At 41.5% G+C, this 12938-nt stretch overlaps 1 protein-coding gene across 2 annotated transcripts; it reads right to left on the bottom strand.

Moving 5' to 3' along the window:
* Positions 1 to 1624: 1624 nt before the first annotated feature.
* Positions 1625 to 12938, bottom strand: rap2c (RAP2C, member of RAS oncogene family). 2 transcript variants are annotated; one of them, XM_061686267.1, is made up of 3 exons: positions 11971 to 12938; positions 10346 to 10631; positions 1625 to 4017 (listed from the first exon to the last, which is right to left on the bottom strand). In XM_061686267.1, exons 1-2 carry the CDS (start codon positions 12241 to 12243, stop codon positions 10353 to 10355), a joined length of 552 nt encoding a protein of 183 aa, XP_061542251.1. In that variant the 5' UTR covers positions 12244 to 12938; the 3' UTR covers positions 1625 to 4017; positions 10346 to 10352. The 2 variants fall into 2 exon arrangements, with proteins under 2 accessions (XP_061542251.1, XP_061542252.1); XM_061686268.1 differs by lacking the exon at positions 1625 to 4017 and adding an exon at positions 4030 to 4483.

Here is a 12938-nt window from a genome sequence, read left to right as displayed (position 1 = left end):
TAGGATGGACTATAACAAACGTGTCTTACTCGTAAAATGTATTCTACTATAAGTGCCACTTTGAGCCGACTTTTATACATTTAAACCTTACTCATAAACTACTGTGCTGTATTAGTAACACTAGTAAGCATGTCACGAACCAGTTCAAGGTCCAAATACTCGTTCCTATGCTCTTTGTCCTCACTAGTAATACAATTCAGCACACTAGTAGAACAACTTGGGCCATCGAGTAGAAATACCATTTTAATAGTAACATTATTTCCACTACAAGTGTCTTTCTTGGCCAACTTGGAGTATGCAAATACACTTTACTAGTAAACTACTGTGCTGTATGATTAACACTACTAGGCTCAAACTAGTAGGTACATGTCCCTCACTAGTAGTCTGCTTCAAGTATATTGAATAAATGCTCAAATAGCTTTTAATAATTCGATACCAATGATAGTCAGCTTAATGTAGGGGTCATGTGTAGTAGTACACTTTGTCCTCACCAGTAGGCTAACTTTGTCATAGTAGGACAACTTATATATTACGAGTGAGGTAAAACTGCATGAGTTAACGACATGCATGCTGCTAGTGGCATAAAATTCTGCTAATTAACATCTGGCACATCACCAGTAGTATTAGTGCAGATGTGCCTCACTCGTAACGTGGTTAAACTACTAGAATGTCAAAGTTGTCCTGCTATGAAAATAAAGAGCATATTAATACACTGACCTTCCACTGGACATTTGTAAGCATGTCAGCCTAGTAGTGTTACTAGTGCTGCGAGTATACATCCATCCATCCATTTTCTGAGCCGCTTATCCTCACAAGGGTTGCGGGAGTGCTGGAGCCTATCCCAGCTATCATCGGGCAGGAGGCGGGGTACACCCTGAACTGGTTGCCAGCCAATCGCAGGGCACATATAAACAAACAGCCATTCGCACTCACATTCACACCGACGGGCAATTTAGAGTATTCAATTAACCTACCATGTATGTTTTTGGGATGTGGGAGGAAACCGGAGTGCCAGGAGAAAACCCACGCAGGTATGGGGAGAACATGCAAACTCCACACAGGCAAACTAAACCCCGGTCCTCAGAACTGTGAGGCAGACGCTCTAACCAGTCTTGCCGCCGCGAGTATACAGTGAGGTTTAATTGTATACTAGTAGGCCAAAAGCAGTACTGGCAGTGGTTACAAAACAAATAAAAAAAAACTGCACTAGCAAGACCCAGTCGTTCTACTAGTGCGCTAAATTCTTACTCGTCAGGCCCATACACCCTGGGAAGGAAGGCCTGAGCCTAGATTTGAACCCAGCACCTCTTAACTACGAGGTTGCTGTCCAAACCACAAGTCACCGTGCTGCCCTGTTTTGAGTTATTTGAACTGTATGTCACTGTTACTGTTTGAGGATGTAAGCAGACTGTGTAATGCATTTATTACCAGATGAAAATGTCTGTTCGTGGGAAAAGAAGCAAGACACTGGGATACACCAGAAATGATTTTTTTTTTTTTTTTTAAGTCTCTGTTAAATTCTCAGCCTAGTTAAAAAACAAACAAACAAAAAAACACAATATAGCTTGTAGCCTGATGTCACCAAAGCAGAAAACTAGTATAAAATTAAATGTTTAAAACTGGCTACTCACATCATTAGTTTTTAATAAATATACTATTTAAAACAAAAAAAGAATACAGAAAGCAATGTTAAATCTGCTTAACATGTTGCAGCTGGAGTTATTGAATGAACAACAACAACAAAAATCCCCATGTTTAAATGATGAAAACAAAATCTGCATGAAGTGTGTGCTTGCTTTGGTCCTTTCGCAATCCATCTCCCGCCTCAAAGACGTTGGGAGAAAAGCAAACGAAGATGGTCGTCGACGTGATCCGTGCGCTTATGTATCCGAGGCGCGCCGTAGAATTCAAGCTTTAATACAGGAACATGGCTCTTTTTTTAATCATCTCAAGACTGCATAAAACATTTTCAATTTTGAGCATGCAGATTTGAAGATTTAACAATGGCCTTTACTGCAAAAAAATAAAAAAATAAGTTTGTTCCATACTGTCAAACGTCCTGTCAACATTTCCTGAAACGACCAAAAAAAAAAAAAAAAAAAAAAGTCCCAAAATAAAATGAGCAGTGTACTGGAAGAACAACTTAAGTGTGCATGCTTAAAATTAAAAATGTTTCCATAATATGAAATCCTTGTTCAAACTCCAAAAAAAACAGTGATATATGGAAACCCTTTTTGAACATTTATTTGATATCCATTATATCCATCTTAATGTTCACGTACTAGTACACTCTTTGCCCTCACGACTAAGGCACTTTAGCACACTTGGAGAACAATTGCCTTACCAATGTTTTCCCCAATACTTTTTTTTTTTTTTGTCGAACAACTGTTTTAATAGTAATGTTTTTTCCATTACTACCTTCCACTGGGCCTAGATTGTTACTAGTGCAGCAGAGTAGTTTACTAGTAAGGTTTAGTTGCGTACTAGTTGGCCAAAAGTGGCACTAGTTGTAAAAAACAAACAAAACAGGCCAACTACTGTACATACATAATACATGCTACTAGTATTACCAGTGACAAAATTCTATGAGTTAGTGCTTCACTAGTAGTTCCAGTAGCATGCAGATTTAAACTAGCACACAGTTTTTCCATACGAATAACATGTCGTTGTCCTACTAATTGGCCAAGGTTGTGCTACTCGTGTACAGGAAAGTTGAAAAGTAGCAAGACAGTTGTTCTCAATGTTGGGAAAGTTCAGTTCACAAATTCTAAAATGAACTACTTCAGTTCAAAGTAAAACATTTTTGAAACAAGTTCACCACTCCAAAAACGAAGTAGTTCATAGCTCACTTCAAAAAAATTTAAACGAAAAAACTGATTTTCCCCTTTTCAGTTTTACATTTCGACAACAAACTTAATTGAACAGTTTTAGAGGTTATGTTTGCTTTTAATAAGTGCTCTTACCAAAAATGACTGGCCGTTCCATTCATCTTCTGTTCCGCTTATCCTCACTAGGGTCGCAGGCGTGCTGGAGCCCATCCCAGCTATCTTCGGGCAAGAGGCGGGGTACACCCTGAACTGGCTGGCCGTTCCATTTTATTTATTTTTTTATTTTTGGGGAGGTGGGGGGCATTTGTTCCATATATTCTCTTCCTTTATCTGTCATTTTCTGAACTTTGCGTGCAGTCTGGGATCACTGCCTGAAATGCAGATTTCATTGGCTGAGTCATGTGACGTGTGATGGCTTAACTTGCATGTAAATTGGTCTGTACATTTCATCGCTACTATAAAGCCTGTAATGCTGCGCTGCTTAAGGGAAACTGGCACTATGAAATAAAAATGAACTGCCGTTTAAAAACCGTTAAGAGACGCCAGTTTGACCGCGTTCTCAAAAACGTCCATCAAGCAGAAAAACACACTATGTTCAGTTCATGTTTGTATAAACGAGTTAATGAACTTTCATTCGCTGAACTTGTTCAGGTACAACACTGGTTGTTTTAATAATGCACCCTAGTTCTTCTACTAGTGTGCTAAATTATCTTAGTAGTGAGGATAAAGATTGGACTAGCACACAGACCTTAAGATGGATATCAAGGCGTTGGAATAAATGCCCCAACGGCTTTCCATAGTGATGTAATACAAGTCATACTAAAGTATATAACTGTGATTAAAGCAGCTTTAAAAAGGAGCTGCATCCTCACAAACACTTGTGTTGTTTCTTACACTTGAGGGAGACATCTCACTAAAACGAGGGTGGGAGGGGGGGGGACGAATGAAATTCAAGAGTACTTTCCTCCGTGTCAAGTCTCTTCTTGTCCCTTTCAAGGCTCTTAAAGTGGCATTAGAAACATCCCGTTAACAGTAAGGATATAAAAAATAGGAGCGACATATCAGCTTTCAGATGCGTTAAGACGCTCAAGAACCTTCAACGTTAGCAGGGCAGCCATGTTGTGTGGTGGGGATGGTCTCAAATTGTCTCCACCCCCCACCCTCCTGTTTATCCAGACAAACGCTGCATCTGGAAAGTGGACAAAAACAAACAACATCTGAGTACAAACAGGCTGCCCACGATATGTGAAAATCCATGCCATAGAAAGACCTTATCAATAAATAAAAAAAAAAAAAAAGGTTTTACCGCTCTCACATGTTTTAAACACATGTAGGATACAAGTGTTTTGAGACACAGGATGAACTCGAATCTCAGGGCATCACTGTACATGTACTGTAAAAAGTGTTTTAACAAGTTTACATCATCTTCGCCCATTGGAATCAATGGAACTACCATTAATCCGTAGCAGCCTCCCCCCAAAAAAAATTGTACTAATGTTTTTTTAATAAAAGAAACAGTACTCTGTAAAACTGTACTTTATAAAACCATAAAGTAAGGACCTAAATAGAATTAAAAGAAAAACTGTTTTTGCCACTTTTGTCCTTCAATTCAATGGCTATTGTGCTGCTCCTTCTGGTGTGCGCAGCTTGACCACCTGAGGGCAGGATAATAGAGACATACATCAATGGCCACTCCTCAGTAGGCAGCAGTAATATTAGGCGTTCTTCACAGAGGATAAAGAATATATGCATTTTTTCCCCTTCAGCAGTTTCCCTTTTCGTAGGAGCCATTCTGACTGTTTAGCCTTTTGTTTACTTGTTTAGAAAACGTTCACATCGTCCATTGCACTTCTCTGCTGGTTCATTTAAAAAACTATGGCTACTGCTCGCATCTGTGATTGGGTAAATGTGCGTGGGCGGAACTTCCGCCTAGCATTTCTATCCAGCAGCGCCCGGACTGCAGGCAGAGCTCACATGATCACAACAGGTTGCTCAGGTGCTAGCATAGTAACATGGAGTAAGAGTGGATGTTGCTTGCTTAGAGTCATTTATTAACACTCCAGTTTAAGTTCACTGTAAAACTAAACTCTCATAACAAAAGAATTACACCTATTAAATACATCACTGCCTTCATTTCTTTCGTCGTTTTGTTCACAAAAATCGCTAGCTCAAAGCTAACATACAATGAATGAAAAACACAACTGACAAGCTAACTAAAATTAGAATTGAACTCGTGGTACTCTCAAAATTGTAATTATTGGTACACAAATGCTCTATAAACGCATACAAACAGGCAATATAACCCTCTGGCATATATCGTTCAAACTCTGAGAAAAACGAGTTATAATAAAAATTTTCGATCGTGACTTCTCCGACTTTCCTTGTTACTGCAAATGTGTTTCTCGTTGCGTGTATCACACTGCCCCTCAGAGGCAAAGACATGCAAAGCAGGACCAGTGATTGTCAATAAAACTGAAGAACCCCAGTTGCATCAAGAAGTTCAAGTTTTTTGCCGCACGTCAAGAAAGCAATCTTCCCACCATATACCGACAGTAAAAAAAAAAACAACACAGAATTGAACATTAATTGATATTTTGCACTGTTTGTTTGAATTATTTAAAAGGGACAATGCACATGAATGACCACCAGTGCAATTTTTGTGTATATGTGCCGTAGTTAGCATAAAGCTAATTTACATTCGTCGTCTCTTGGCAGGTGACTTTAAAAGTATAATTTGTATTTATTAGAAGTATTTTTCAAACATTGGTGCAACACCAGAAATGTTTCTCTTTTCTTCCGTTTTGTGAGATTACGTGAGATTTCGAGTTCGGCGGTGGTGTCCTGTTTTGATATTGTCGGAGCACACTGCACACAATATGACCAAAACTGTTAATTGCCAGATCTTTCATCTTTATGTGTGGGGTCTGTCACAGATAAATAATCTTAAAGATTTGAAAAATCCTTGTGCATGTACCAGACATTAGCCGCAGAACAGACACCTAGTTTTCAGCTTACAGCAATGCATTGAGTCAATGATCGCTACACAGCACAAGAAAAAGCACATCGATCCTTCCGTTCAGCTATACCAAGACCATTTGTAAATGGAAAATAGTACGTAAATAGGGGTCATTTTTCTACGAAAATATTGGACGTCGTAAAATAGGTTGTTCGTAACCTGGGGTTCCACTGTATTGAAATTGAAAGTCGCTGCGCTTTGGTTTCAGAAAACAGATGGCCACTGCTCTGTGATAATGTCATGCTAACTTCCTGTTGTGGAACATAAATTCTGATTCAGGATGTGGCATTTTCCTCTTTGTACCATCTGCCTTGCTCTTTAGCTCTAACCGCAAATTTGCATCATTTATGGCTGGCCCCTTTAAAACATCCATCTTAAATGTCGCCACCCACTCATCCTTTTCACTAAATCCCTTGTCAGTCATACACAAGATGTTGCATTGCAACACCACGCAGTCATCCAATTTTCAGCTTTCTACTCAGTTTATGAATCAGTATAATAACGGCAGGGGACCATCCGTATAAAGTGAATTCCCACATATTCAGTTTAGCATTCACGAAATAGCCATGTCTAATATAAAAATATTGCTTTAGCACCATCTTGTGGCATCTTGGGGCCAAGGAGATTTAGTCAGGCCAGAGCTATAAAGAAGAATAGGACTAAATAAATACATAGATACATAAATAAATAAAGACAGAACAACTAAAGAGGAATAAAGTTGAGGAGCCAAACAATGAAGTTATGGGAAAGAGTAGTGGAGGCTAGACTCAGGACAGATGTATTTCTAAGGAACAGTATGGTTTCATGCCTAGAAAGAGTACTACAGGTGCATTATTTGGCTTGACGTGTTGAAGTACAGAGGTCAGAAGGACCTACATTGTGTCTTTGTAGATCAAGAGAAAGCCTATGACAGAGTACCTAGAGAGGAACTGTGGTACTGCATGCGGAAGTCTGGAGTGGTAGAGAACTATGTTAGAATAATACAGGACATGTATAAGGGCAGCAGAACAGTGGTGAGGTGTGTGGTAGGTGTGACGGAGGAGGTGGGACTACATTAGGGATCAGCTCTGAGCCCCTTCCTGTTTGCAGTAATGATGAATAGGCTGACAGATGAAGTTAGACTGAAATCGCCATGGACCATATGTTCGCAGATGACATTGCGATCTGCAGTGAAAGCAGGGAGCAGGTGGAGGAACAGTTAAAAAGGTGGAGACATGCACTGGAAAGGAGAGGATTGAAGATTATCTGAAGTAACACAGAATATATGTGTTATGAGATGGGTGGAGGGAGAAGAGATAGAGAGGGTGGAGGACTTGAAATACTTTGGGTCAACAGTCCAGAGCAATGGTGAGTGCGGTAAGGAAGTGAAGAAACAAGTCCAAGCAGGTTGGAACGGGTGGCGGAAGGTGTAAGGTGTGTTATGCGACCGAAGAGTCTCTGCTAGGATGAAGGGCAAAGTTTATAGGACAGTAGTGAGGCCAGCAATGATGTATGGATTAGAGACAGTGCCACTGAAGAGACAATAGGAAACAGCGCTGGAGGGGGTGGAAATGAAGATGTTGAGGTTCTCTTTGGGAGTGACCAGGTTGGATAGGATTAGAAATTAGCTCATCAGAAGGACAGCCAATGTTAGATGTTTTGGAGACAAAGTTGGAGAAAGCAGACTTCAATGGTTTGGACAAATCCAGAGGAGAGATAGTGAGTATATTGGTTGAAGGATGATGAGGATGGAGCTGCCAGGCAAGAGAGCTAGAGGAAGATCAAAAAGAAGGTTGATGGATGTAATGAGGGAAGACATGAGGGCAGTTGGTGTTAGAGAGAAGGATGCAGGAGATAGGCTTGCATGGAAAAGGATGACACGCTGTGGTGACCCCTAAAGGGACAAGCTGAAGGGAAAAGAAGAAGACCCTAAATAGTAGAGTTTTCAGTTAATCTACAATTACGGATGCAGTGATACTGATAGTAGTATCTGATACTGTATGTCAGTAAAAATGTTCCAATACCAATACCACTTTAGCAGCCTGACATATCCTTTTCAGCCTTGTCAGCCATGTGATGACTTTTAGGTCAACACGGATGACAACACTAAAGCCAACCGCAAATTATGCACTCCAAAATGGATGATCAACTCTGAGCTGCGAGCCAACCGTGCTTCACCAAGCCGCAGTGGAGGAGGACTGGCCTGGCCCTCCTCTGTCCGTGCGCCGTGGAGCCTACCTGGCTAACCCTGTCAGTAGCATATGGTGGTAAGATTAAGCCACGCAAGTTTAAGTACATGCTGGGTTCCATGGTGTAATGGTTAGCACTCTGGACTTTGAATCCAGTGGTCTGAGTATAACTCTTACAACCAGTTCAGGGTGTACCCCGCCTCCTGCCGGATGACAGCTGGGATAGGCTCCAGCACGCCCGCGACCCTAGTGAGGAGAAGCGGCTCAGAAAATGGATGGAAGTTTAAGTACACACAAACCTGTACTATGAAAACTGCGAATGGCTCATAAAATTCCCAACCCTTACTTGGATAACTGTGGCAATTCTAGAGTTAATACATGCAAACGAGCAAAGGGCACCTGTGCATTTCTGTATTTATTTAAGAACTGAAAAGGATTGTGTTACAGGCTACATTTAAATGAAATTAGTTGCAAGACAAGCTGTTGGATGGTAAAATGTAATGTACGGTAATAAACAAAAAATTTAAAAAAATGCCAGAAGTAAAAAGAGAGGGAAATTACAACTGTCAAGTTTGTAACCGTGCACGACTGACCAATGGTCAAGCAGAACAACGGAGACATACAGTCCTTGACGATTCCCTATATTGTCGTGGATTTTCAAATGAAATGTCTGTGCTTGCAGTCTAATGTTATATGGCCTTCTATGCATTAACTGTATTTGCTTCCATTAAGTTGCAATTCATGATTGCACTTTGTAATAGCACATTTATTCAGTTATCCCTTACTAAAGTAGAATTTTTTTGGGATAATTTATTTTTTTAAATGATCTATAATTTCTTCTAATTTAAAGATTCATTTTGAACACTGTTACAAATTCATAGATCATTTTACACTTAAAACTATGTGAGTCCCAGGATGCACATGTCTAGAAACAATGAGTCACAGCCCTGGAACAATGAGTCCCTGCAACTTATCATTACGAAATACAGATACAGTAAGGCTCTGTTCACAAAAATTGCACTGAACAAAAAAATTTAGCACAGAGGTATAAACAGGCATTAATGCCTAAACCGGCAATATACTACCAATCCAGTTTCCAGTTGGTTAAGAAAAAGTTCAAAGTACAGCAACATTAATAACAGCACAGAAATTAGTAGCTTTGTCAACATGTTCAATGGCTGCACCTCTTACAAGTGAGTCCGCTATGCCGTATAGAAGGTGACCACACGTGCACCACATACGCTGTCATGTTTCCATTTGCATTGTTGGGCAAAGTGTTCCATAACTGCAAGCTGACGGGATACAGGAAATGTCCCATCATGTTTTTTTTCCCCCATCTGAAGAAATTTGGTGGGATGGTTGTGTCTAAAAGCGATTTTGTCACTTTGAGATTTTTATTTGTGTGCTTGTCGTTGTGACTTCAAACAAACTCGACATACCAGCTCGTTGGTGTTAGCGGGATGGCCGTGTTCATCTAGCTTAAATCCAAAATGTTCCCACATCGTCGCGGTGACGATGGAACTTTGGAACGAATCCTATTTAAGCCGCTCAACTTTCTGTAACTGTGCAGCTACCGGCTCGCTGTCAGAAAACTTAGTTTTGAGGACGCTTACTACGCTAGTGCCTGCTTTTGAGAAGCACGCACGAGCGTGCGCACGTACGCTTAAATACGGCCAATCAGAGGGAAGGTGGGATGGTCCTGTCCTGCCCTTCACTATTTCCGATTGGTTTAGAGACAATATAGGTTTCATGTGTCTGCTAATAGGTCGCATTGCTTACTCAAATGGCTGAGCGTACATGTGGACCCTCTCTTTATTTCTAGCCTTATCATTCTGAAGGTAGGTTGCATAGGCGACCAAATTAGTCGCACTCTACAGCCCTGTCTTGTCAAATTAAAATAAATAAATAAATAAATAAAAATCCAGCACTTCACTGGTATACTTTAACCCATAGCATTGCGTCCTCGGACGCAGCCTCATTTAAATTTATGCGTCCCTGCTCATTTTTGTGTCTCAGATAAGGGACTCACATAACACGAGATTCTTGCATATTGTTTGTTAAAAAGTAGTGCAATAAAAATTTATATTTTTACCTAACATGAGGAATAATCTTGATTACAATATTGTCAAAAAAAGTTGTGATTATTATTTTAGCTATAATTGTGCAGCCCTAGGAGGAAGCTAGAGTAACCCACACATGCATGGGGAGAACATCCAAACTTCCCATAGGAAGATTGAAGCCAAGACTGGGACCCCGAACCTCATAACTGTGAGTGCTAACCACTCCTCCACCAAGCTGTGGGGATGTATTCGTGATCAGCAAATTATCCGTACCTCTTGGTCACTGTACCACGCAGGCAGTGCAGCACTGCTCCTGCTTCTCCGGCAGTGTGGAATAGTTCATCTGCCGCACGATCTCAGCGAACAGCTCATCCACCATCGTCTTGCTCTTGGCCGAGGTCTCGATGAAGGGGCAGCCCCACTCCTGAGCCAGGGCCCGACCATCCGAGCCCGCCACCTCACGCTCTGACTCCAGGTCCACCTTATTGCCCACCAGGATTAGCGGCACCTTCTCAAAGCGCTTCACTCTGACTATTTGGTCACGCATGGGTCGAATGTCCTGAAGGAAGAGGGAATAAAAATGAATGGGGTTATATAAAAAAAAAAAATAATAATAATCTATTTATAATACAAACGAGCAACATGTAGCCAAATGGTAGAACAAACATGAACATATTAGTACAGCAAACAGTGAAAAACTGTAATTGACCCCGAAGCCCCCAAAAATAGAAACCTTAAACTTTCGTAAATGTAAACTTTATCGCTGTTCATTGTTCCAGCCCCCAGTATATCGTAAAGTTTAAAGTGATTGATTTTTACGGGTTTTTAAAGAAAACAATCAAATTTTAATTGTGATCGTGATTTTGGCTGCCATGATTAAATAATCCTGATCGTTGGCAATTTTTTACATTTAAAATGCGGGCACTGCTACATATGAGAAGTGCTTCATTTGTATTTGTCCGCAACCTAGTCAGCCAGCCATGGTTTGGAAACCATTTAAAATGTGTATTTTTGCACGGTGCAAGCCTCCGGTGATCTGTTTTTTCCTCTTTAAATTCTCTTCTTTCTCACATTTTAAACACGTCGTTCACGACGTGACGATGTCACGCGACGTCAAAGCCTGTTTTTACATTTTCTTAGCCCCCAAAATGTCGGACACAACCCACAATACAAAGCGTTTCCTAAATCCTATTTTGAGTGCCATGGGGAAAGAAAATCTGGCAAAAGAACAAATATGCGGGGGATTGGATTAAAAAAAAAAAAATGAATAAGTGGGGGTTTGTGTCAGTTCTACCGTAAACTTCAACAGGGAGTGACAAATAGACAGCCTGAAGCAAGCACGCTTTACCTCTTATTTTGGAATTTTACCAGTCTTTTCATTTCCTCAAAATGATGTTATACATTACCCTCCCATTTCTTGAAAGCAAAAGAGCGAGAACAGGCGCTAGGAAAAACTTTTAAAAGTGTGTTTTAATAAGTCTAAGTGCATTTTAACTGTTTGTTGTAAATTACATTTTAATGTTAATTTTATTAAACGTGTTTAAAAACATGTGAGGGAGATAAAACGACTCGAGTTTTTCTATGGTCTCTTTGTATCACGCATTTTCACCTCTGGGTGGGTCTGGAATGCATCCCCCACAATAAACGGAGGTTCACTGTATAGTCAAATTCATAATGGTTCAAATAAAAATGCGTTAATGTGATGTATTTTTCATTTGTTGTGGCAATTTAGTACTTCTGATGGGTAGCTCTACCGTGTCAATTTCTACATGTTTCTATAGTCTCTCTATATCGCACACGGGGTGGGCCTGGAACGTATCCCTCATGATTAACAGCGGTCTCACCGTATCTGACTTAAACTGAAGGTAAGTTGTCGTACAAAAGTTGTTTGTACTTACCTGGAAAGATTGCTGGTTTACCAAGCTGTAGACCAGGATGAATCCCTGGCCGTTCTTGATGTACAAGTCTCTCATGGAGGCGAACTGCTCGGTGCCCGCTGTGTCCAGGATCTCCAGCACAGACGGCGACGAGTCCACCTCGATCTCCTTCCTGTAAAAGTCCTCGATGGTGGGGTCGTACTTCTCGATGAAGGTGCCGGTGACGAACTGGACGGTCAGCGCCGACTTGCCGACGCCGCCGCTGCCCAGCACGACCACTTTGTACTCCTTCATTTGTGGTGGACGGACGAGGAGCGAATTTAGAGCGGCTAACGGATTAGCTTCGCGGCTCCTCGAAACATTTAACAGGCCTTTCCCCCCCTCTCCTTTCTCCAAAGCGAGGCCGAGACAACGATAAAAACGACGTCTATTCGCTCACATTAACTATTCGAGCACTCATAATTGTCCCCGGTTTAGGTTAAGAAAAACTCTTGAGAGTAAGAAAAAAAAGTTGCTATCCGTCCACTCCACTCCGCCTGTTAGCTAGCTCGACGGTGGCTAAATCTTCGCGGTCCCATTCCCGAGCTGCTCAAGGGTCCGACCCGGTTAAGAAGAGGCGCTGTCGGGGAACGTATCGTCGAGTGACACACGCCGTGTACCACATTCTATTTAGCCGTGCCAATTCGGACACAAACAGCGCGCCGGCGGCGTCCCTTGCTCTGGTGTATCCGTCCGAACGGCCGTGGCCTGCTTCTGTTTCCGGGGCTGCCCGGCTTCCACCTTCGGACGGACTCCGTGTGTGCTACCGACGTGCAGCCAGCCAGCGGATCAGCTAACACGGCGGCTCCAGGAGTCACTCGACGACACACCGGGTTTACATCAGAAATCTATCCATTTTCTACAGCGTTTATCCTCATTAGGTCGGCGGGTGAGCTGGAGCCTATCCCTGCTGACTCTGCGAGGGAGGGAGGCGGGGTACACCCTCGACT

Source organism: Phycodurus eques, chromosome 9, assembly GCF_024500275.1.
Source record: "Phycodurus eques isolate BA_2022a chromosome 9, UOR_Pequ_1.1, whole genome shotgun sequence".
Classification (NCBI taxonomy): Eukaryota; Metazoa; Chordata; class Actinopteri; order Syngnathiformes; family Syngnathidae; genus Phycodurus; species Phycodurus eques.
The sequence above is the reverse complement of the archived record's forward strand: the minus strand, read 5'-3'. Positions and strand labels throughout refer to the sequence as shown.

What these genes read in the sequence shown, in the direction of transcription:
- rap2c (XM_061686267.1), bottom strand. Translation starts at nt 12,243, where the DNA reads ATGAAGGAGTACAAAGTGGTCGTGCTGGGCAGCGGCGGCGTCGGCAAG. An exon ending in TAAACCAGCAATCTTTCCAG is followed by an intron (nt 10,632 to 11,970) that starts GTAAGTACAAAC and finishes CTCTTCCTTCAG; the next exon opens with GACATTCGACCCATGCGTGA.